The sequence below is a fragment of the Mirounga leonina genome, unplaced genomic scaffold (genome assembly GCF_011800145.1).
Source record: "Mirounga leonina isolate KUSES-001 unplaced genomic scaffold, KU_Mleo_1.0 Mir_175, whole genome shotgun sequence".
Taxonomy (NCBI): domain Eukaryota; kingdom Metazoa; phylum Chordata; class Mammalia; order Carnivora; family Phocidae; genus Mirounga; species Mirounga leonina.
In genome coordinates, this window is record NW_023270453.1 from 32618453 (window position 1) to 32644680 (window position 26228).

The following is a 26228-nucleotide window of genomic DNA, read 5'->3' on the forward strand; positions in this document are numbered from 1 at the left end:
TTTTAATTGCCTTTCTCTAGCTATGAGTAAGGTTGAATGTTTTCTGGTATGTGTAAGGGCTATTTCAGAAACATTTTTAGAGGAGAGAGTGAATTAACTACTCATTTCTCAGTCCAGTTTTAAAGAATAAATTTTTATGTTGAAGAGATCAGCCCTTCCTCTTCAATGTGTTTGTTTTGTTTTAATGTGGCCAAGATTTACCAGTCTTTCCTTTTATTGCTTTTGGATTTGGGATCACAATTAGAACTTTTCCCTATATCGCAGTTATAGAAGGGTCCCATCAATATTTACTTAGAGTACTCAGATGGTTTTTGGTTTTTTTTAAACCTTGTAACCCATGATCTCCTTTGAGTTTATCTTTATCTCATAAGGCTCTTCCTCCCTCCCCTACATGGTGCTTTTTTTCCTCTGGGTTTTCTCGGTATGCCTTGGGTACTTTCATTTTTTTCCCCAAATGAGCTTGTCATATCAACTTGTCTAGCCCCATTAAAAAGCTTGTTGGTGTTTTTATTGATATTGCATTAAATGTGTAAATTAACTTAGAGAAAAATGGCATTTTTATGATGTGGTATTATCCTATCCAGGAGTGAGGACTGTCTGTTTGTTCAAGCCAATTTTGGGGTTTTCCAGGAGTTTTAGTTTACTCCTGAGCATTTATCTTCTTTGTTGCTCTTATTGATGGTGTTTCCTCTACTTACACTCTCTAACCGCGTATTGTTTGTGTGTCTAGAGGCTAGCGATGGCTCTCTGTGTTTGCGTGTATGCTACTGGCAGTTTGCCAGGTTTCTTAACTATGTAAATTTATGTATTTCATCAAATTTGGGGGATTTTCAGGCATTATCTTTGCAAGTACATTTTCTGTCTCATTTTCTCTCCGCGCTCCTTCTGGAACGCCAGTTGCTCACAAGATAGACCTTATGATATCATCCATGGGTCATGGAGGCTCTGTTTTTTGTTTTTAAAATCTTTTTTTCTCTGAGGCACGTAGTTTATTTTCATTCATTTATTTTTACTGATATTTTTAAATGTTTCTCTGATCACTGCTTTGAACAAAAGCCATAGATTCTGGTGAGAAGTCCCTTCATTTCAGTTTATGTTTTTCCTCTTCTCTACTACTTATTAGGAGATGTTACTAATTTCCAGGTAGACAAGGCCTTTTAGTTTTTTTTTTTTTATTTTATTAATAGTTTCTAGTACTACTACATTGAGATCAGAGTGTTGTATTTTTTTTTTTTAATTTTATGGAACTTGCTGAAGTTTTCTTTATGCCCTCTATGTGATTTTTTAAAAAATATTCCATGTGTAGTTGAGAAGGTATCTCCTCTGTCATCAAGGTAAAAGTTCACTACATAGCAGTAAGATCTCGTTACTGGTTGTGCTGTATATCCTTTCTTATTTTTTGTCTCCCTCATCTGTCTTGTACTGAGAGAGGCAGATTAAAGTCTCCTCTTCCTTGTTTCTGTTGGCATCCCATTGCTCCCCCTGTGCTTTTTATGTGTAACGGTAGATATGTTGTTTTGTGCATAGTCATAGCTGTTCTGGACTCCTCATTGATTATGGTGCTTTGTGTTAAGAGGTGTCCTCTTTGTCACATGCAGTGTTTCTAACTTGAATTCTGTGTTTTCTGTGTTCAGGATCACTACCCCCCACGACCACCATCCTGGTCTGTAACACATACGAGTTCACCAAACTCACACATGCCCGTTAGTCACAGCACACCAGGTCACACCTCTGGTACGCATCTGAGAAATCACTCAGTTATCACACATGGGCTTCATTTTATTTATTTTAATGGATGAAAGGGCTCGTTGGCGTTAAGTAGGGTTTTGTTGTTGTTTTTAAGATTCTTTAGAGCAATTCTGTTGCCCAGTTGTTTTTAGAGTTTAGACACCCACATAAATAATTGCATTCAAGTTTTGTAAATAGAGACTTTCAAAATTATCGTATTAACATAAAGGAATTTCTCTGTTCCCATAAGTACCATTGTGGGCTTTAAAAAAAATTTTTTTTAATTTATCAAATGTAATTGATACAATAAGCCGCACATATTTTAAATATTCAACTTAAGGAATTTTGAATTCACCGCAATCAAGATAACATTTTCATCACCCTTAAGAATTTCTTCAAAGCCCTTTGAAATCCACTCCTCTTTCTACTGCAGTCTCCAGGCAACCACTGGTCTGCTTTCTGTCACTATAGATTACTTTGCATTTTCTCAAATTTTTTTAGAAATAGAATCATAGATACAAGTGGCTCGGTTTCATTTGGCTTCTTTCAGTCAGCATAATTATTTTGAGATTTATGCATTTTGTGTGTTATTCCTTTTTATTGTGGAGTAGTATTTCATTGTATACCAAAATTTATTCATTCAGTCACTTGTATATGCATGGTTATTTGCAGTTTGGGGCTTTTAAAAATAAAGTCACCAGCGTGCCTGGGTGGCGCAGTCAGTTAACTGTCTGACTCTTGGTTTCAGCTCAGGTCGTGATCTCTGGGTCATGAGATTGAGCCCCATGTTGGACTCCATGCTGATCATGGAGTCTGCTTTGGATTCTCTCTTCCTCTCCCTTTGCCCCTCCTGCTCTGCACACCCCTCCTACTTGTTCATGCCCCTCCTGGTCATGCACACGTGTGCTTGCTCTCTCTCAATTAAATCTTAAAAAAAAAAATTAATAAAATTAAAGCTGCCGATAAAGTTCCTTCAAAAGCTAAGAATCCACCTACTATCCAACCAAGCCTTTATACAAAAAAAAAAAAAGGAATTCAGGGATGCCTGGGTGGCTCAGTGGGTTAAGCATCTGACTTCGGTTCAGGGCATGATCCCGGGGTCCTGGGGTTGAGCCCCAGGTCAGGCTGCCCAGTGGGGAGCCTGCTTCTCTCTCTTCCTCTGCCCTCCCCCCCCAGCTCGTGCTTGCTCACTCTCTCGGGCTCTCTTTCTCTCTCTCAAATAAATAAAATCTTAAAAAAAGGCAGGGGGGACTACAAACATCTACCCAAAGATTTATATATAAATGTTCATAATAAATTTATCCATAGTAGCTCAAAACTAGAAACTATCCATATGTCCATCAACAGATGAATGTTTAAACAAAATGTGATCTATTCATACACTAGATTACTACTTAGTAATAGAAAGAAACCAGTTGCTGATACATGCAACACCACAGATGAATCTGAGTCATATCTCAGTGAAAGAATTCAAACAGGAAAGACTACATATTGTATGATTCCATTTAACTGAAATTCTAGGACGGGCAAACTAATCTCTAGTGATAGGAAGCAGATCAGTGATTAACTGGGGCTGGGTATGGCAATAGGATGTACTGCAAAGGGGCAGGAAGAAACTTGCAGGAATGTTGAAAATGCTCTGTATCTCAAATGTGACCATAATTTCACAGCCCTAAGTCTCCATCAAAACTTGCCACTAATATACACTTTAAATTGATGTATCTTGGGGCGCCTGGGTGGCTCAGTTGGTTAAGCGACTGCCTTCGGCTCAGGTCATGATCCTAGAGTCCCTGGATCGAGTCCTACATCGTGCTCCCTGCTCGGCAGGGAGTCTGCTTCGTCCTCTGACCCTATCCCCTCTCATGTGTTCTCTCTCTCTCATTCTCTCTCTCTCAAATAAATTAAAAAAAAAATTGATGTATCTTACTGTCTTTATACCTTAGTAATAGTGAGTTTTAAGTGTCTGTCAGAAACAACCAAAGAAATGTATCAGGTGGTTTTAGTGTATTTTAAGGAAGATGCTTATCATCCAGCCTGGATTGCTGAATATAAGAATTTAGTCAATTAAGGAGAGGCTTGACCATGTGAACATGATTAAAATACCAGAACACATCTCATAGGAAATAAAAAGTTGAATGAGATCAAGTTCCAGCTTTTGAGGACTTGTAAAATCTGCTAATATGGGGATGGGATATCAGAAACGTGCGAAGTATCAGTAGTTAAAAACATCCAGTCTTTCTCAGCCAGGTTCTGTGAGAAAATGAATTCCTACCAATATGATTAGAGTGACTGTTTTCTCAATTATCCCAAGGATGACATAGCTAATGCCATTTTCAATACATAGGAGGGAAGTTAATACAGTGGACACCTTTGGGCATTAGGGCTTAATTCTCTCGAAGAACCCATTGAGAAAAGCTAGTAGCCTGAAGCCTGCTGCCTAAGTTAAAAATATCTCTTCCCCTCCTTAAACGCTGTGTAGCTGGACAGGTTACTTCACCTCCTGGTGCCTGGGGGGAGCTGGAGACAGTAGTGGATAGAGTTCTTGAGAAGAGTGATCTGAGTGAACGTCCGTAAAGCACTCAGCACCATGCGTGATGCTCGTGCTCAGGACACGGTCGATGACCTGTCACCGTTAATGCCCGGAATTGGCAACTTCTCATTATCATTCCAGAAGGTTCAGTCTCCCGTGACGCGTGCCATGAGCGTTCAGATGAGCAGAGGAAAAAGGCCTGACTCTTGGGGGTTGCTGAGCCACATCCTGGAAAGCTTCTGGAAGTTTCTAAAAGTGATTGATACTGCAGCTAGTTCCTGAAGGTTGCCTGAGTACAGTCTCCATCAGAGATGGAGAATTTCGGGCAGAAGAAAAAAACTTGACTAAAGACAAGGAAAACCCAGAGCATTTTAGGGAATATTAAATAATTTGATTTAGCTGAAGTGTAAGGACCGTGTTGGGGTTAGTAATGCTGCTCAGGAAAGCAGGGGTTGGAACACTGATGGCTTTAATGCCAAGCCAAGAAATATGAACGGAGTTAGGTAGGTAGAGGAGAGGCCGGATGAGTTTTGGTTGGTCCAATGGCATTGATTTATTTATTCAGGCAGCATTAATTCAGCAGTCATAGTGTCCTGGACATTGAGGCTGCAAAGACGAGTATGACAGCGTGGGTTGGCTTTTAGGTGCATTGTCTGGAGCTGGACCAAGCTGAGGTCTAGGCTAGTTCATCACTTGCCATTTGTTTTTGTTGTGGTGTTTTGTGTTTTTTTTGACCTTTGTTTTTCCGTTAAGTCAAGCAAAGACGATCTTATAAAATCATAGATGAGTTAGTCCTGAGTATAACACATAATCTTAAAATTAAGGATATCTTAACTGCAGAAGGAAAACTCACTTAGAAAGTGCCAGTTAGAAAGCAAGTGCATGATGATCTGGAGGTAGAGTTTGTGTTTATATGTGCGTTGGTGGGTGTTTGGAGTTAACGGTTGGTACCAGTGCAAAGGATGAGACTAATAAGGGAGAACATTTAGAAATAGTCAGAATCTTAGGAGGAGTACAAGGGGAAATGCAAGTATCTTAGTAAGTACAAAGGATCCTAGAGAAGTATAATTAAATGATCAGTTTTGTAAGTAGGTGAGAAGGAACTACAGCCCTAAGCAAAGTGTCTGGATTCCCCTTGGCAAGAAGAAAGATTGCTTCTTCACCAAAGACAGGAGATAGAATGGGCGTGGGAAGGTGGAGTAGAGCTTATGTCTGAAGACCTCAGTATTAGTAAATCTAGGGGCCCACGCTACTTGCTGAGAAAGGTAATATAGTGTGGTCTTGAGGAAAATGGGAATGATTTGAAATAGTGTCACAGTTTAGACTCAATAAGAGACAAAGGAAACATTATGGAGCATGTGTGAAGGCATGACATGATTTCATATTGGATTTGGGTAGTCATCTTGCCTCTTTTATCTCCACCTTTGTCAGGACTCCCAAGATGGCCAAGTAGGATATCCAGTCAGATGAAGTAAACAAAGGCAAATGTTTAATTTAATTGTTCAGGATAACGTTGTGGAAGCCAAGCAGCAGAGTAAATGGGTCTGCTCACTCCATTTGAGTTGTATGATGAAGCATGTTTCACAGACTTAAGAAAGTTTAAAACAATTACTAGAAGACTTAATTTTTATTAGTCTCACATTGCTGAATCACGCACAACCATCAATGAAGTATAAACTTGTGCTTAGGAGCACTTAACTATGAAACAGAAATGCTTCTGCATATTATTTTAAAAATCTACAGAGCTCACGAAATTCCCGTCAGTGTCCGTTGCTGTGCCATGATGCATTTTTGCCCCCGTGTGACTCCTGCTGGACACCCCCCCCCCCAACTGCCACAGCGGGGCTTTAAGCGTGGGCCGCCTCGGGCCCTGTGGTGCATTTCCCCCGCTGCCCACTCTCTATTCACACCGCTGCCGGCTTGGCGTACATTTTCATAAAGAACTCATCCAAGAATACATCCTTGGATTCCTGAGATGATGTCCCAGCATTTGTTCCACTCAGTTCTCAGACCCTGTGGCCGACAGCGTGGCCATGGTCAGTCACCTGGGGGCACTTTTTCTAATTCATTATTCCAGTGAGGTGAAAACGTATCAGCAAGGTTCTCTGCATATATAGAAATATCAAATTTAATCTAATAAATGAAATCTAAAGTAGTAGGAAGACACCAGAAGATATTAAGTGCCAAACCAAAGATCTGTGAACTGTGTCCGCACCCCGGGGTGGCCTGCAGTGGCGGCGGGGGGGGGAGGAGGGGTAGGATATGGAGAACACGTGTGTGGTTAACGTGCATTTATGTCTGCACGCATGTCTGGCCAGAGAAACCCTAACCTAGCAAACACACAGCCATGCAGGATAGCAGACGACGCAGATCGTGCCAGAAAGGAGTCCGACCAGACTTCACCATTTGGGGAGTGCACGTCATGCTTGTTTTGCCGGGTATCTTACATGTGTCTGTTCCCTGATTTTCATAATCACAGAAAACAGCTATTGTCATATCGGTGTTGTCACCACATTTCTGCAGATGAGGCAGCCGTGGCACAGAGATGTGGCTGCTTTTCCAGGATCTCGTGACTCTCACCACCGAATCGCGTTGACCTCTAAAGTCGTGCTCTTTCCACAAAACCATCCTGCCTCCACGCTTTCCTAAATCCATCTGGGATGTCATCACCCCCTGAAATTAAATTATTGGTTTTTCTTAATTACATACCTTTGAAAATCCTATGTAAATTTAGTAAAAAGGAAAAAAAAAACCTTACAGGTTTTTGTTTTTGTTGAAAAGAATGTTGGAGTCAGAAAGCCAGGACTAAGGATACATGCTCACCACCAGGGTGACTTCAAAATACATTATTTCATATCTGAACTGCAGTTTCTTTCTTTTTTTTTTCTTTTTAATAAAACAAATGTCAGTACATGTTTCCCATACCTCAGAGCTGCTGAGGATCAAAAGATTTTCAGGATCCACAAAAGATATGTTAAATTCACTTGTGATCTAAAAATCATTATCCCAGATGGCGAACATTTGTTATTTTCTCATGGAGGGTTTCCTGCCTACAGTTCACTCTCACTCTTATTACCTTACTGTTTCTTCCTCAGCAAAACAGGACACATCGGCTTTCTCTCTTGTAGATTAAGCATTCTCAGCAGGAGCACAGATTGGTTCTTGGGGGAGAGGCAGAAAAATCACACCTTTCATGTTTAAGGCACAGATATACATACAGCACGTAAATGGACATGTAGCCAATCTGTGGTGTTAAAATTTCGTGGAAAGTGATGAGGAAAAATTGGGTAAAGAGTCGGGCCATAGGGACGATGATGCAAAAAAGGTGGAGAAACACTCCTGCGGAGTTTTCTTATCCCACCGTCACACTGACCGTGACTTAGCGGCGTGTCTTCCCGTCTTTGCTAGGATGTGCCCCTCCCACTTTTCAGTCCTCCCTTCTGTCTGCCCTTCTCCCTTGTCTTCTGTAACTCAGAGTCCAAGGAAGACGACTCAGAAGAGACATAATCTAAGGACGACTCTCTGTTGTAGATCTGCGTGTGTTCACAGGGATCTAGAAAGCTTGGACGTGGAGAAAGGATTTGAAGGACTCCTTTAACGCTGACAAAGTGTGTGTGTCATGTCTTCATGACCCATCCTGCGGCTGGGGGGCGGGGCAGACGGCCCCAGTCACTTGCGTGCAGTCGGAGCACCGCAATGGAGGGGTGCCGTTGGAAGGTGCCGGCTGTGAAACGCGCTCCTCTGCCTCCCCGGCCGTCTGCCCCATCCCACAGGAAGTTCTCCTGGCTCCCTCAGGGCACGGCTTCCACAGCACACCATGGACGGTCCCATCCCGGTCCTGGACGGCCTGGCCGAGGTGCAGCTCCCGTCCTCAGAGAGGGGAGAGCACGCCCAGCAGGGCCGACCAGAAAGATGAGCGTAAGCACGCGTTACAGCCCAAGTCACCAGGCTCTTGTGCCCAGTTATGCTGCAGTACGTAATCGTCCAAATCACTGATGGTCCTTCAAAATCTTACTCTTAGAAATAACAGAAAAATGTACCCCTTCTCCTGAAACAGTGGTTTCCATAGGGCTGATTTGTTCAACTCTTTATATCTGAAGTACTACACACTTGATACCATGTATTTTAAAAGTAATAAAAATGAAGGACTTTTAAGATATGCTGTCTAATTTCGGAGATCACCCTTTGTCCTTTTTTTACAAAAAAAAAAAGTCTTAATTACCAGGATTCTTAAATTGGGCTTAATAATTATTAAATTGTTGGGATTTACCATAACCATTTATAGTTGTCTAAAGATAGAATACTTTTATAGTGGTTTTATAATTTTAAAAGGGGGGGGAATTAGGGATCAAATACGTATTTTACTAAAAATATGGTACCCATGGGGAAAACTTGAGGTGTAACGTGGATACATCCGGTCTAGCTGCGTGGCTTCTGGAACACTGGCCCAGGCCTCGTGGAGGCAACCCCGCGGTGGGCCCACATCCGCTCGGCAGGAGGGTTACTGGAGGGCCCGGTTCAAAGTACCAAGATGTGGGAGATGAAAGGAAAAGGCATCTTCTCTCAGTCCCGTGTCAAGAATGCTACAGGAGAAGCACAGCTCAATATTTAGCAATCCGTTTCCGTGCTGTTACTGATTATCGTATCCGTCCCCCTTGGATGCTTTTACGTTGGTGAAACGTTGCGCAGTTGGTAATATTCTCAGGTCTCTGCTTACTGTGGTGCAGCGTCATCTCAACCGTATCTTTTTATCAGCAGCTTTGTGAGCATATATTGAGACTGCCAAGTTTTCGTGTAGGTCCCTTGAGCCATGTTTGTTTCTGTTCCGATTCCCTGAAGCCTTTCCTGGATTATTCCTAGTCTCCAAGCCATAGAGTTTTTCTCACGCTTATTAAATATCTATGCTTGGAGTACTGGGAAAATTGACTTGATTTATGGAACTCTCTTTCATACGAAAACAGCTCTTTTGGGTGTGTGTACACACAAACACTGTGGAAGCAGATTTATCATAGCCCAAATGACTTTAATCACCTATCCTTTGAAGTTCAATGTCCCTCGTGACAGCAGAGCCAGACGACACTGAAGATGATGTAGCACGTGTAGTACAGAACAAGGACAGACCTACTGCAAGCAGTTCATGGGGTAACTCTGGGCTGCTTTTACTCAGAATACAAGTGCCCTTCCTCCCTTCATCCCTCATTCAATCCAAAAGACATCATGGGGGGCTGAGCAAGGCAGCTGCCCTGTGGGAGTGGGGGCAGCAATCCAGGGGAAGGCTTCGGAGCCCACTTGGGGTGAGGAGACATCTGCATAGGGTTTGGTATGGCAGTGACAGTAGTGGGATGAACAGGGTATCCACGAGTGGGGTGGCAGAGACCGTGGGAGACAAGATTCTCGCTACAGGAGAAAAGGGTTACAAATACGTGAGAGAAGCTGAGAAAGAACCTTTGGCATTGGATTGGAATTAGAGGCATCAGGGCGAACTTGTGGTTTTCAACGTATATATAAATAGAGATGTACATACTTAAATATAGATCCGCATTTACATCTGTTAATACAGAGCCATAAATATGTGTGTGCATGTATGTTCACACACATAAACTCACAGACATATTCCTTAACTTTCTACAGAGGAGGCCTGGGAACACTGACACCCTAATAGCAATGAGGACACCTGCTATTGAGTCCTTGGTTTCTCAGCGGAGCAGGAAAAATAAAAGATGAGCCTGGAATACCTTGTACCAGAAAGTAATCAAGTGCTCAGAGAATGGGTCACGACAATAAGAAACTGAAGCCAGCTTGAAAGGACTCCCACTGGCCAAATCTGGAATAATTTGAGCATCAAACTAAAGGGTAGGAACATGCTATCACCCATTGCATAAAATAGGAATCCTTGAGTCCGTGGTGAAAGAAATAGGTACCATAAACCACATAAAGGAGATTCTTCTTCTTACAGTATAGGATGTGCCACTAATAAACGTAGAAGGAATGATAGAATTTTCAAAGTCACTCTTTGGTGGCCATCCTAGTAATAAATAGTTCAGCCCCACAAATAATTCATTACAAAGAGAAAAACTAACTTTACAATGAAGAAACTTCGCCAGTACCATCTTAATCAGTTCATCAGAATAAATATTATCAGTTATAGGACAGATTGGATTTGTGCACCACCCGATAGGATACAAAGAACACATCCCTGCCCCCATGGTATTCCTGCCAAAAACACTCCTGCCATAACCTGAGTCTGATCATGAAGACACACCAGAAAACTCACGTTGAGGGCAATTCTACGAAATAACTGGCCTTTAATCTTCACAATTAGGAAAGCAGGAAAGAAGAGTCCAGAGAGACTGAGGATCTATTCAAAAATGAAGGAACACTAAAGAGAGTTGAAATAACTCAGGGCCATATGTGATCCTGGTCTGGATCCTTTTGCCTTTAAAGATGGTGTTGGGACAATTAGTGGAACTTGAGGGGAGTCTGTGGTTTAGATGGTGATCAATTGGTGTTAATTTCCTGATATTGATGGTTATATTGGGGTTTTATAGGAAAATGTCCTTGTTTGTAGGAATTCACACCAGAGCGCTTAAGGTAAAGAGGTGTCATGTCAGAGCCTTCTCGCAGATAATTCAGGGGGAAAAAATGTTCTGTGAATTTGAAATTATTTAACATTTTTTTAAAAAGCAAACTAAATGTTTTTTCAGGCATATTCACCACTAAAGAAATTATTATTTTCTCTCAAAACTACAGAGACAAGACTAGATATAAACCCACAGCAGGACAATGTGTTTCCTTATTGAGATTTTTTTATATTTATCAGATGCAAAAATAATAAGCTTACAGAGGATCCTTAAAAGAGAACTGTTTTATTTTTTAACATACTCAACACACACGCACACAGTTGGTTAAAAAAAAAAATAGAAGTGGCTGGTATAGCTCTGTGTGTACCCAGGTTTCTAAACTTGTGGCCTAAACACAGTTGGGTGGGGTTTAAAAAGGAGCATGCTGAGCAAGAGAATATTAGGGTTTGTTGTTCTTGTTGTTCTTTTTGCAAAGTAATTAAGAATGTAGGCTCTGGAGCCAGGCCACCTGTTGGGAATCCTGGCCACCATGTAGAAGATGGACGACCTTTGACAAAAATAGGTCAGTTTTTCTAGGCCTCAGTTTTCTCATCTGTGAATTATGATAATGTTGAACCCCCAGGCCTGGCAGCAGGACACATGAGGTGACTCATGAAAAGCACTTAGACTGGGGCACCCTGCAAGCGCTAAATAAAGTTGGCCATTGCTGCTCTCAGGAAAAGTGGAAATGTTTTCATGAGAGCATTTTAGTATGGTTATGTTGGCCCTCCTTCTCCCTCACCAAGAGTAGAATTACCAGGAGGCCATAAAAGTCACGGCCTCTGCTGTTAAAACCTGTCCCAAGATCAAACGAAAGCCTGGAGACAGAGCATATTCTAGAGGACAGCAAGCGTTGTGCAGTAGGAGAAAAAATCAGGCTTTGGTTAACTCAGACTGGCTAAGCTCCAGACCTGCCACAGAGAAGCTTTGTGACTGTGGTCCTGGTCTGTAAAATGGCTATAATGTACCAATAATCATCGTGGTCAGAAGGGGCTCTTGGGGGTTAAATGAGATAAACTTCGCCAAACTGCTAAAAAGGTGACTGACCTAAAGAATGTCCTCAGAAAACTATGGTTACTTTTCTTACTCCGTTAAAGATGCAGGAACAGTCAATGTAGGAGAACAGAGGCCTTGGGATCAGAAATAGTAGCAGAGCATTTGAGTGCATTTTCGAGAAGTGTGATAAGCTCAGCGCTGTTTGTTCCTGCGGGGGTGTGGACTCCCAACACTGGGCTTACATTGCTTCAGAAGGAATTTCAGTTGACAAGAGCCATGTCATGTGTTGTGTAATCCCATTCTCAAGAGACGCTGGAGAAGAGTAGATAGCTGTCTTTCTACAGCAGTCCGGGTGGAGTGCACACCAGCCCCAGAACCAGGGACAAAGGACAGAATCTTCACCCAGTCCCCATCTGTGTTTCAGTGGTGACAATACGGGTTTTTCTGGCTTTGACAACGTAAGCCTTTCTTTGTCGCATAGAAGGATCATGTCAGATGCACATTGAAAATGTATGTGTATATTTTCTTTTGAAGAGAAAATGTGCTTCCTTCAGAGAACATTTCATCCAAAATTACTACTATTGGGCAGTGATTGAGGACTTCTTTAGAATTTTGAGTATTATGAAAACAAGTTTTCCAATTGCAGCTTCTCCTGCTTTAATTTGTTTACTTATCATGCAACATGTATTTATTGAAAACTAATATTCCAGGCACCCTGCTAAGATGTTGGTTGTAAAAAAGTGAACAAAACATATCCCTCATGGAAGAGGATTCCATCTACTGCTCTTACAACCTCTCATGGCTTTTCTGGGAACCCTTTGCAAAGGAGCATACTTTGAACCTTTTTTTTTTTTTTTAAATCAGCTGCTTTTGGGCTGTAGCTGCGGGTAGATATATATTTGATGTGTCTGAAAACAGGCTTGTCTCCACATTTGCCTGGCGTTTGCCATACCTAGAGATTTCCTCCCAGCAGCATCCCTCATGTTCAGTGGACAGCAGTCCGTGGCTTGCAGGAGACGTGCCCAGTGTCGCTAGCTCACGTGAAATTAAGCTTGGGCTGGTCGCCGGCTGAATCGGCTCTGAAATCGAGGCTCTCTTGCCATCTCTGCTTTTGAGTACATGGGAGGAGATTTTTCCTGAGCACAATCATGGCGATGTTAAGTCTGTCAGCCGACTAGTGGCACAGAGGGAAACTGCAGCTCAGGTCTGAATTGGTGACGGCAGAAAGCTGCAATTGCAGTACGTGTCCCTGTTACAAAAAGCGCTGGCTCTGCCAGGAAGAGCCGGACGCCACAGAAGAACTTTGGGAGTTCGGTGCCTCTGTCATTAGGCAGTTACTCTGGTAGCGCGTTTATTCGGCGCGGTCCCTCTGCTGAGAGAAGACCCGCTTCCTTCCGATGCCCTAGACTGCCGTTTGTTTAGCTGGAGAACTTAATGAGTAATGAATGTGCTCGTCTGGCTGATAGAAAGTATTTCCACAGCCTGCGGCTGTGTTTATAGAGAGCCGGAGAGAGACCACAGGCAGCAATTTGTCTTCTTAGGTATCAGCAAAGTCTTTTCTTTTAACAACTACAGGATTTATTTTTAACTGCTTGACTCAGTGTTTGTCAGATGATTCGGACCATCAAACTGCAGATGGAAGTACCCAGCGCGCGGGGGAAGCTGGAATGGCAAGGGGAAGGGGGCTGGCTGGGAAAAGGGGTGGGATTTCAGCATCGTGCCTCCGGGGCTCTGCCTCCCAATGTGGGAGAGAGTTTAGGGCTTCCAGCGGAATGAGTGTATTTGCAGGTCAGGCTGGGAACTAAAGGGGAATGGCTGCCTTCAGCTGCTTAAAGACATAATTGCCCAGTGATTGGGGTCTTGTGAGGAGGAACCCAGGACCCAGGATCCAGGGACCGGGGACCAGAGTGTGCTGAGCGCTGGTCTCTGCTGCGCGGCAGATTGCGCTTTGCTCCTGCTTGATGCTGCCTGTCTCCAGAAGCCTCTCACCATGATCGATAGCTCCAAGAAGCAGCAACAGGGCTTCCCAGAGATTTTAACTGCTGGGGATTTCGAACCATTAAAAGAAAAGGAATGCCTTGAGGGGAGCAACCAGAAAAGTCTCAAGGAAGGTCAGTCTGTCTGTGGACAGGGGCAAAACTGCCAAATCTGTGTTCCCGTCAGCCAGGCTGAGCGTGTCTGTCTGCTTACCATGCCGTGTGTCTGCTCTCTCTGTTCACTTCTGTCCCTCACACGTTCTAAGTTCTTTGAAATGAAAGCCGAATGCTGCTCTCGGTGGCTCTTTCTAGCGGTTCATTAACTGATAGAACTCTAGGGATTTTGCAATAATTAATACAGCAAGGGGACTTAGGAGGCCAGTCCTCATTTCAGGACTGAAATCTTTCCAGGTTCATTTTGTATATTCTCTCATTCTTTCCTTTTTTTTTTTTTTTTTTTTTTTTGCCCCGACCCCCCCACCCCCACCCCTTAAGGAGAGGCCACTTCCTTTTCAATATCATTCAGAACACTGTTTGCTTTAGGTTTAGAAACACATAATTCCAGGAAAATTATTTTTTTTTCCAAATGACACATTTATGGGTTTTATTGTTTAAAACCAGGAAGGTAGCTAGTGCTTTCTTAATTATATCTTTAAATGGTTGGTTTAATTGGTTGTGATGCATATTGCATCGTTTTGTTTTGCTTTGTTTTTAAAAACACATTGCATGGTTTTGTGGTCTTTTAACAAGGCAAAAAATAAGCTTAAGAATATTGTCCATTACTGTCAGTGGCCACTGCACAGTACCTCACTGACTGATTCAAGAAAATGGCCAAAGGTATGAGCTTTGCTGGCCTCTGTCCTAGCATATATTGAAGAGTGGCCAGACCAGTGCAAGTCGTGCTTTACTGTAGCAGCTGGAGATCAAGGGCCGTGGTTTCAGAAATTCGGGATCTATGGAGATTAAGTTTTTACTGAATTTGAGATAATGAAGGTCACCCCTCTCAATACTTGTTTACTTTGGAATTTTATTTTCTAGGGTTCCTTGGGAGGGAAAAAAAAAAAAAACCCACAGTAACCTCTTTTCATTTTATCTGCTTTCAGCTCCTGCCATCAGCCGCCCCTCACCTCTCCACTCGCCCTTGCTCATCTTAGAGACCCAGAGAATAAATGTAGACTTATCTGCCTAAGTAGCAGGTTGAGCTTCTTCCAAAAGGATATTGCTCTTTTTTTTTTTTGCTCAGACATTTAGAATATGAGAATGTGATGATAGAGATTGTTACAGATTTGAAAGATAAGAAGAAGAAACAATAGTTGGACTTTTTAGAGTATACTTTTGGGTATGGGTAGAAAAAACATCCAGATCCAAACAAACGACACACAATGAAGTATAAATAGCTGTTGCCAGGAACCAAACAATGGGGTCGTCTCTGCTTGCACACAGCAACCTTTACTGTAGATTCTAATAAAATCAATACCAGTGGAGCTTTTAAGACACATTCTGGAGATTCACTGAGGGAACTTAAAGTTTTTAAATCATTAACTTAAAAAAAATAGTTAAGAATTATCTAAGCATCATTTAAGTCACTTCCGGGTGTTAAGCTGTCGTTCATACCTTACATTTGAAACAGTGTTTGTGCTAGTGGAACACTGAGAACGTGGAGGGAAATAGAGTCGTCACGAGCGCAGAGCAGGATAAGGAGCACGGAAGCAAGGATTAGAAATATGAAAGCAGGGTAGAAGCATTACCAACAAGCACAGCAGAGCAGGGTCGACACAATTACGTAACGTAGGGGTTGTTTCCCTAACCATGTGACCATGCCTTCCATTTATACTAGTGTCAAAGGGGCAAGACCACGGGCTCTCAAGTGAGATGTACTTGGGATCAGGTCCCGGGCGCACCATTCTGGAGCTCTGTGACCCTGGACAGGTTCCCTGCTCCGAGCCTTAATCTCCTCATTTGTGCAATGAGAAGCAACACGTACTTCATGCTGCTTTCACGAGCTGCCCTATTTGATGCCGCTCTGTCATCCCTCTGCTTGTCTTTTTTTTTCAGCCCTTTGTTACCTTTTCCTTCTATTTAAATTTTCATTTCTAAAATTCCCTGTATATTTACAGCATAGAGAAATATTTTATATGTTACTGTCTTACAAATTCATACCTAGGGGCGCCTGGGTGGTTGATTCGGTTAAGCGTCTGCCTTCGGCTCAGGTCATGATCCCAGGGTCCTGGGATCGAGCCCCGCATCGGGCTCCCTGCTCAGTGGGGAGTCTGCTTCTCCCTCTCCCTCTGGCCACCCCCCACCCTGGCTCAGGCGCTCACAGTCTGTCTCTCTGTTTCTCAAATAAATAAATAAAATCTTTAAATAAATAAATAATTCATATGTATAAAGAGTTAAGGGGGGAGAACTTTCATATTTTGAAACACTCCACAGAAATGGTTGGATAAAACCGATCTATCTCACCACAGTTGCACTGACGAGGGTTTTGCTTTATGTACCTCCACAGATTGTATTTCTACCCATTTTCTGCTAGAGATAGGGCTGAGGGGAAAACCAACAAAAAACCCCATAGAGATCAAGGATGATCTGTTAACCTCCATGTTAGTGATGCTGAAAGAGTGATTAGACCTGGGTTTGATCAGAACAGAAAAAAATAGGAGAAATTTTTGCAGAAAGCACTTTTTTTATTTGAAGTGGCATAAAAATAACGTGATTCCTGTGCAAGATGGGACTCCTGTAATTGAGTGTGTCACCGTCACTGCCTGCCAATGAGTTGGAGTGGTCAGCGTAGCAGACTCACAGAACACAACGTTGGGATTGGGGACAGTCCGCCCTGAAGCTTCATCTGCTTTTAGGCCTCAAACCGTATGTTAGTTGTATTAACCCGTGAAAGTTGATGGATAAAGCAGCTGTTGTTGAAACAGTAAAACACCCTAGAGTCTGATTAGATCCTATGCTGTTTGTCCAAAGAGACATATATACCAGTGATTATTAGTGTCCGATGGCTAATGCTTTGTGTGTTGAGGGACGCCAAAAATATTCATTATATTTCACATCAGTAGTGTTTAGTTCTCCACTCCTTTTTGGCAACGTTGGTTTTGGTTTTGGTTTGTTTGAAAGAACAGCCCCGGGAATTTTTTTTTTAATATCAAGAACGTAAGTTTCCAGGTAGTGAAGGAAAGCTAAAGTTAGGTCCATTTAGTTCTAACCACTTGGACACGGCTTGGTCTCTCTGGGGTTTCTGACGTGTGTCTACTGTAAGGGTTGGCAGTCCAGTCTGCTGCTCAAGTAGGTGCTCTGTTTCTTACTATTACTGGGATATTTCAGAATTCCTGTTACTGTTGACAGTACTAGTTAGCCAGAATTATTATTAGGGGGAAAAGCAGACTTTATTAGCCAATAATCATAGGCTTCAGGCACCTTAACAAGAAAATTTAGTAATACCTATTCAAAATTTAAGAAGAAAATGTTCCAAGTGTCAGTGGCCTCTGAATAGTTGTCATCCCATACCAAAGAATTGTTTGGACAACAAAGCCTATTACCTCACAGTTTTATCAATGCTTATATAAACTTTCTGATAAATACCAATCCACGTGTGTAGTGGGAAAATTTAATTATTAGCTGCTTTAGGTGAAGATAGCAATGAAAATCATGAATTCTACGGATCAAATTCAAGATAGAGAATTCTCTTTAGACTAATTTTCTTTGTCAAAGCAGCAATAGGGAATCTCAACTTTTGGCTTGTCCACAAAAGAAATGGAACATTTTCTAATTATGTGCAACATGGATGAGATCTAAATTTAATTTCTGGTTCTAGAACTAAAGATGGATATTAGAGATCACTGACATGACAACTGAAGAATTAACAATTACAAATTTTGAGGGAAAATCAAATAAATTGAGGTGATTTAATTCAGATAAGTGGTTTAATTGGAGTCATTATTAAGATAATGAATCATAACACCAGTGCTAGTTATAATTAAAGAGGAAAATGGTTGTTCAGTTTACAGAACTCTCTCATGGTGAGAATAAAAACCCTAGAAAGAAAACTGGGCTGTGTATTACTTTACTTTGACTAAAACTGACTGCTCTAACAAACCACCCCAAAACTCAGTGTTTTAACCAAAGTGCATTTCTTGCTCAGTCCAAAGTAGGTCAGACTGCTACCCTAGTCAGCTGTCCCCCAAGAAGTGACTTGGGGAATCTGGACTTCTCATTGTGTTGCTTAACCCATGGGTGTGGGGTGGGGGGAAAGAGTTACAGACTTGGGGGGGCCACATTCCCACTTCTGTCCCCGGCTGGTAAATAACAATTGAGATAAAGTATGTGAAAGTTTCTGGTAGACTGCATAGTAAACAGTGATGCTTTGTGTGTGTGTAAACAGTGGAGTAGACATGGTGTGCTGGGACATGGCTGTAGTAGATCTTTTTAAGAAAAAGGTGCACATTTGTCTACAATCTTCTGAGCAAGCCAATCTGGGGAAAAACAGATTAAACAAATACCTTTACCAAAGCACCCAAACTTTTCTAAATGTTGGAAATGATCTCATACGTACTCTACCTGCACTGTCCATTAGCCACGGACGGCTGTTTGTTTTTTTTTTTTAAAAGGCTTGTCAGTTTTTTAACATTTTTATTTATTTATTTATTCATGAGCGACAGATAGAGAGGCAGAGGGAGAAGCAGGCTTCCCGCAGAGCAAGGAGCCCGATGCGGGACTCGATCCCAGGACCCTGGGATCATGATCTGAGCCGAAGGCAGATGCTTAACCGACTGAGCCACCCAGGTGCCCACGCATGGCTGTTTAAATGTGAATTTAAAATAATTAAAATGAAATAAAATTTTTTAAATTCAGCTGCTTCATCACATTAGGCACACGTGGTTAGTGCCTGCCATACTGAACAGCACAGATTATAAAAAACTTCCATCAGTGTGGAAAGTTCTGTGAAACACAGTGCTGCTCTACCCTTCCCCCTCCATGCCTCTGCCCACTACGTTCCTCTCACCTCAGCTTTGCAGGTTCAAAGTCGCTGAAAACCCAATCCCAATGCCATTTCCTGAAGAAAGTCGCTGGACCCTATCAGCTAAAAATAATTTCTTCTCCCCTGTATATTCCCAGTAACTCGATCTGCGCCCCTGCGTGGCATTTTACCTTTTGCCGCTGTGATACGTGCATCTGTATTGTCTTCACTATTAGACCGTAGTGATTTGGGGGGATAGAATCCTTGTTTGGATCATTTTTGTACCTCACCCCCAGTGTCCTGCATCTCATAGACACATTATTATTACATAACAGGTATTTAAAGAGTATTATCCCCCACCCTGCCTTCTTTAACGGTATAATTTGAACTCTTCCCTTCAGATACAATTTATAATTCAGTTATAAACTAATAACCCCGTGTGATACATTGGTGCCTTAAGGCACTGTCAAGGTGTATGAAATCATTTATCAGTGCACAGAATGACCCCTAGATCATTACTAGATTACTAGCATTGTTTTTGGTTTTTTTTTTTTTTAAAGGTTTTATTTATTTATTTGAGAGAGAGAATGAGATAGAGAGATCATGAGGGTCAGAGGGAGAAGCAGACTCCCCGCCGAGCAGGGAGCCCGATGCGGGACTCGATCCCGGGACTCCAGGATCAGGACCTGAGCCGAAGGCAGTCGCTTAACCAACTGAGCCACCCAGGCGCCCCAACTAGCATTGTTATTTATGGTCTGATTTTTGCCAAAATCTGGCCACTCTCCCTTTTCTGATATGCTGCTTCTAAGCTTCTGTGAAGTAAGCAACAAATTAACAAAATGTAATAGTGAGATCTTGATTGTATTGTTGACTCAACTAAAATATATTTATTGAGCCATGGTGGGAGAAAGGGACAAATGGGCGGTTGAAATAAAGAATGCGACAAAGCCTTCTCTGAGCAAAGCACATGAATTTCGCAACATCTATTTTGATTTCTCTGGGAATTTCTTGTTTCTTTGTTTTCTGTCACTGTTCTACAAAATTGAAAGTATTGTACGGTGAGATGTCACTAAATTAACATTTTTTAAAAATAACTTTGAAGAGTATGATATAGTCCTTATAATGAATTCAAATAAAATATAGGTATGAAGGAAAAGCAAAAGATCCCTCTTCCCAGGCATGATTCAGTGTTTTGTGTTTTTTTTTAAAATGGGTGCATGCCCTTTTTGAGATGAAGTTCTATAATTTAATTTTTTTATTAGAAATAATTTCATTTTGCAGAAATTTGAGTGTTTGTACTCAGGGTCATGCCAGCATACAAAGAGCTCACAGCCTAAAAAGCGAGAAACTAAATGATAACATAGGAGAGCACAGAAGAAACCCATATGTGCTTTGGTCCAGATGAGGGAGGATGACACCTGCGCAGGCCAGCCCTCTCTCGTGTGCTCTAGACCTGCACAGCCCTCTCCTGTGGCTCCAGTGGGCCTCTTCTTCCAAGGAAACGTACTCCTCCAGTTTCCTGTCATCTTTAAGGGCACCTCTGTTCACCCACTGACTCATGCTGGGAACCTGAATGGGACTGATCCGTGACGCTGTCACTGACCTCCTCATTTTTTTTTTTTAAGATTTTATTTATTTATTTGAGACAGAATGAGAGAGAGAGCACATGAGAGGGGGGAGGGTCAGAGGCAGAAGCAGGCTCCCTGCCGAGCAGGGAGCCCGATGCGGGACTCGATCCAGGGACTCCAGGATCATGACCTGAGCCGAAGGCAGTCGCTTAACCAACTGAGCCACCCAGGCACCCCCTGACCTCCTCATAACCTGCTACCAGGTCCTGTCACCAGATCTGTCCGTTCGACCTCAGAAATCTTTCTCTCACCCACAGCACTTATTTCACCATGGCCACCACCCTTGCCTGGGTCCCCTTCCTCAAATACAGGGGTCTTCACTCAAGTGGACGTACAGCTGCCTCCCGGTCTCTCCCCACCCACCCAGACCCCTCCGTGGAGGGAGGCTGTGCCCCTGTGTCCCGAAGCAGGTCGCATTTCTACGTCCCTCCATCACTCTTCTCTCCCAGCATGCCCCTCCCTCCCCACCCCGCCCTAGTCCATTGGCCTGAAGGGCCACAACTCATGCCTTCCTCTGCACCATCATGTAGAGTCGCTGTAATACGAGGATAGCACACAGGTTAGGCCACTTCTCAGTTCTCTTCTTGTGTTGGTGGGCAGATTGCTGTGCGCGTGTGTGTACGTAGGTAACTAGGTAGGTGAATGCGTGTGTGTGTGTCAGTCCCATTCCTGAATCCACACAGTGGGCATAAAAGCCAAGCTATTGAGCCAGGATCAAGGGACCTCAAAAGAGGGAGCACAAGCTGATGGAGGTAAATAATATTCCACAGTTTTCCTGTTTCATTGTCAATTACCCTTTTATTCACAGAGCCAGCCTTGGGCATTTACGTTGAGATATTTCAGGGTCGTTTATGCCACGTACATCTTCCCATCTTAGAGGAAGTAGGAAAGAGCTTTTACCTGTCAGCACCTCTACGTAGAGCTGCACACTGAAATTCTGATGTGGTGGTGGAATATAGAATTTCTGATTGCCCCCAACATAAGAAAAATATTATCTTCTCTTGGAGCCATAGAGGGTAAGAAATCTAGAAGTTCAGGTGTAGAGCCAGCATAGTCCTGCAGGTTAAAAATCAGTTGTCTCAAAGAAACAAATCAAGTACTGTTTTAACCTCTTTATGTTGCTGGTGATGAGGCAGTTAAGTGGATGATTTTGCTTTTGAAGTGCCTGTTATTTGTGTTATACTTCCTTTTATGCCACTGTGTACTTGATTTCCATCACTTTTTAACCAAACGAGATGTTTAAAATTCGTATATGTCGAATATCCTTCTGTAAGTCTGCCACAAACTAATGTCATCCCTGCCGATCTGTATCAGGCCCCTGGCTTGACATCACGTTGTCATACCACGAGAAGCATACTTTAAATTCATTCCAACTTTTGACAAAAAGGAGAAGGGAATTTGTGTGAAGGTATGATCAGTTTAAAGAAACATGCCCCATTTTTAGCAGTCTGTTTCCATGGTAACAGAAGCTGCAGCCAACCATGGAATTATCAAAGTGCCTGTAAATTTCCAAGGCTGAGTGTTGAAAACATTGTTTTCCTGACCTCATGCTGCAGATTAATTCAGGAAAGCTATAGTATGTGAGCCCGGACCATTAGCATTCTCGTTTTGACTTCATTTTTTAACTCCTAATAGAGGGTGGATGGTGCCTTTCAGACCATGACCTCCTTGCCAGGAAGTTTCGAATTCCAGAGTTTATACCACCTGCCTCTTCCCACGTCCCCCAGCCCAGTGGATTCATAAGGATACAGTAGGTTTTCTGACATTGGAAAGAAAGGCAGTATTTCCTGTGTGGTCTAAGCCCTAACTTTTTCAAACACTAATTTGTGGGTTTTTTAGTTAACTTGATGTTGTCTCTCTTTCTTAAGTGGAGAATAATCATAACAAAAATTCCCGATCAAAATGCTGTTTGCTCTTGGTCCCGTCCGAGGTGGGGATTTATGTGCTCACTGTGTGGCTCGCTTCCACTCCAGAAAGGAAGTGCTAGTAATGGAAGCTTGCTTCATCCGCACAGATAGCTTGGCTCTTACAAGACAAACCACGATTTTATTTGAGGCCTCTTTGTGTTCTATTTTGTAGAATCACTTAAAGGAGAACCTTATTTTATAATTGGCAGATTCGACCCCTGGAAGTATAACCAGAGGCCTGTGATCTTTGGTTGCTATTCTTTATCATGTGTGAGAGTACTTAAGTGCTTTTTCTCTTCTTCAATGCATCGTGAATTTTACATTAATTATGAGTGGAGATGAAAACAAATTAGCGTCTGCCAGTTTTTCATGGTTTTCTTTACTCCTTTGCCCTTCACCTTCTCTTATTAATCTTCTTATACCCTTTAAAGCAATATAATTAGACTTTGTTTTCTGTTCTACCACTGACATTAATTCAAAAATACCCTAAGCCTCAAATTCCTGCAACAAAGTGAAAGTCTTGGTTCTGCCCATGATAAGCACTTGCCCATAGAAAATTCTTCCATTGATTTATTCTTAAATTTGACACAATATTTTCTTTCCTCTGTTATATACTGTAAGTATACCACACAAAATTCAGTAAAGCATGTTTATTGAAATCTCTGTATTATGAGCATTGTAGAAGGTGCTAGAATATAGGGATGTCATCTAAAAGGGGAAATGGAGGCCAAAACAACCCCAACAAAACCTAGAGTTCACCGTGAGAGGAAATATAAGATGTGGCTGTTGCGCTAGTTACCACACCACTGAAAAATACGTCGCCATTAGTGGTTCATGGAATCGTGGTGGTGGAGGGCTAGCGAGGGGTGGGCGAGAAATGAGAAATTTGATTATTGAGCTACTAGTTTCTTAAAGTCTGTTGTTCTGCTAGCTTGTTTTTTTTTTTTTTAACTGAGGTAAAATTGGCATAACCTAAAATTAGCCATTTTAAAAGTGAACAATTCAGAGGCATTTAGTATATTCACCATGTTGCTCGAACACACCTCTAGTTCCAAAATATTTTCATCACCCCAAAGAAAACCCTGTGTCCGTTAAGCAGTTATTCCCATGCCCCCCGTCTCCATCCCCAGTTCCTGCTTGCCACCAGTCTGAACTCTGTCTCTACATTTACTAATTCTGGATATTTTACATACACGGGACCATCTGTCGTGTGGCCTTTGGGTCTGGCGTCTTTCACGGAGGATAATGTTTTCCAGGTTCATCCGTGTTGTGGCAGATGTCAATGCTACATTCCTCTTTATGGCTGAGTAACATTCCATTGTGTGGACAGGCCACAGCGTTTACCATTCATTCACTGCAGACACTTGGAGTTCCCAACTCCTGGTGCCTGGGAATAGCGCCGCTGTGCACACGTGTGTGTGCGTGTGCGGGTGTGAGTGTGAGCCCCCGTTTTCCATTCTTTTCAGTTCACCTAGAAGTGGAATTGCCAGGCTGCGACTCTTCCTCGCTAAAACCTTGTATAATGAGCTTTAGGAAGAACTGCCAAATGTTCTAAATTTGTATCTTGTGGGTCTTTTCTCTGATCAAAATGATAAAGTTCAGAGCCAGTGAGTGACTTGCCAGTTTCCTGACTGACTTCTGTCCCCCAAGCTGTTGCCATTATTAATTGGAGCATTTCAGTAACAAATAACTTTCTCTTTCCAACTTGCTCTTCACAGTCTGCAGGGATTATTTCAAACCTCCTTCTTCACTGGCCTCACACTAACTTTTCCTTCATTCCTCTCCCTTTCAGCAAGTCGCCTTGCTTCCTCCTCCTCTGAGATCTGAGAAAATAACAGCCATCATTGGGAAATCCCTGGACATCCCAGACCAAATCTAGATACCTAGCTTTACCCAATCGTCTTTACCCTCCTGTTGTCATAGATGAAATGTGTCTTCACAAAAGCTGTCTTTGTGTGCTTGGAATCCTCTTCCCTTCAGGGGACCTGCTGTCTGTTCCTCTCCTGTGCGGCTCATTCATAGTCATTCATTCCCGTCACCCCCTCCACCCCCCCACCCCCCCACCCCCCCGTTGATCTTCGTCAGTTATAAACTGGCTTGGGTGTTCCAGCTTGAAATTCCACACGTCTCAAGCATTTCGCCTTCTCTCCTACCCTTCAGGGCAACATCTTGAAAACATTGCTTCCAGTCACTTCATTCACACCCATGCCCCTCCTTTACTCCATAACCTCCTCTGGTCTGACTTCCATCCATCACTCCAAGCAGTAGCTCCTCGAGCACTAAAACCGCAGTTGGTCATGACCCTCTTCTAGAAACACTTCTACACACACTCTCCAGGCTCCTCTTCCTTCATAGACCACTTTGACCTCCTTTGCTGGATCTTCATCCCCTAACTGACCCATATGTGGGCTTGTCATTGTTAACTTCCCTAGAAGCCGAGTCTGTGGCTTCTTTTGCCTTCCCTTTCTATATTCTCTACCTCGGGGAACTCTCATGGTTTGACGACTTTAAAATTTCAATCTCCTGCCAAGATCTACCTTCTGAAACCTGGACCCACAGAGCCAACTGTCACTTTGACATCTCTGCTTCCAGTTCACACACGTCCAAGACTGAGCTCCCGAATGGCCAACTTGTGCTCTTCATCTCAGTAAATGGTCTGCCCAGGAGCTTAAGCCAGAAACCCAGGTGTCATCTTTCTTGTCTCTTTCTCCTCAAAACACAACATCCAGTCCCTTACCACATACTGTTGATTTTATTCTAACTATATCTTAAATCTGTCTGTTACATCTCTCAGCTGTGTTGAAGGGGAAAAAAATGAAATGTCTTGTGCTTAAGGCTTCTACCCAGGAACATCAGAAAAATTCTCCCTAGTTTAAAAATAAACAGGAGGTTTGCAAGGAAAAGCTTAAGAGGGTCTTCTGACAACCACTGTAAATGTCTCCCCATTCAGTCAAAAACCTGCCCATCACCCTCACTAATGCTTTTGATATCTTTTGGTCCCTCACTGCTTATTACTTATATCAAATTTCACCATTATTTTGGCACAATATTTGCCTTGGGTGAATGGAAGTGATCTTTGTTTTTGAGGTTAAAGTTACCTTAAAACATGATGTACATTGTGGGGAAGGGATGAACAAAAAGGTACTCCCCCACCTCCTAAGTGGGAATATAGATTGTTGAAATCATTTGGATTGCAAAGTGCCCCTATCAGAATTTTAAATGCATGTTCCATTATCATACATTTTACGTATATAATCATCATTATCATGGGAAGGATACCAAAAAATGAATGAGGACAATCAATGCAGCACTGTTTATAATAGCAAAAAATCTGAAAACTTACATGTATACGATGATACATCCATATGTTAGATATAGCCAGTAAGAAGAATGAGCTAGATATTGTGGGTTTTTTTCAAACAAATCACCAACCTACATGAAGATCCTACCCCGTGTATCTCCTTTGTGTATTTTATATTTAATATTGCTGGAATATTCACAAAACACCCTCTGGGGCCATAAAAGTTTCACAGTGGTTACCTTTGTGGAGAAGAACGAGAGGTGTGGAGAGGGATAGACTGACTTTCACTTTTCTTTTTAATGACTTTTTTATGTGTGTGTGTCACTTTTATTTCAACAAATAAATAGAAAAAAAATTCTCATAAAACGTGGATTTTTAATAGAGGTTTTGGTGGTATAGTGGTATGTTTCTGAGACCCAGGCCCAGAAGGAAACCCCCAGGATGTGGCTCCTTACCTTCCAGCTACAAAAACCCATCCACAGCAAAGAGCTATAAGCATGTGAATCTTTGTGGAATTAAATTTTCTTAATCCTGCTGATGGTAGGGGAGGACTGCATGTATGGGGGCTGGGGCGTATGTGGG

The 26228-nt window shown here is 42.3% G+C and overlaps 1 protein-coding gene across 6 annotated transcripts in view; it reads left to right on the plus strand.

The window, feature by feature from the left end:
- The window catches only part of MRTFB (myocardin related transcription factor B), a 271910-nt gene that overhangs the window by 179721 nt on the left and 65961 nt on the right, over positions 1-26228 (plus strand). The window contains exon 1 of one of the 6 annotated variants that reach the window (XM_035022306.1): positions 3577-13985. The exons of the other annotated variants lie outside the window; for them this stretch is intronic. Within the exon in view, the coding sequence (XP_034878197.1) occupies positions 13865-13985 (121 nt within the window). The 5' untranslated portion in view covers positions 3577-13864. Of the gene's footprint in view, positions 1-3576; positions 13986-26228 lie in introns of those variants that run through there. 6 annotated transcript variants of the gene reach the window in all.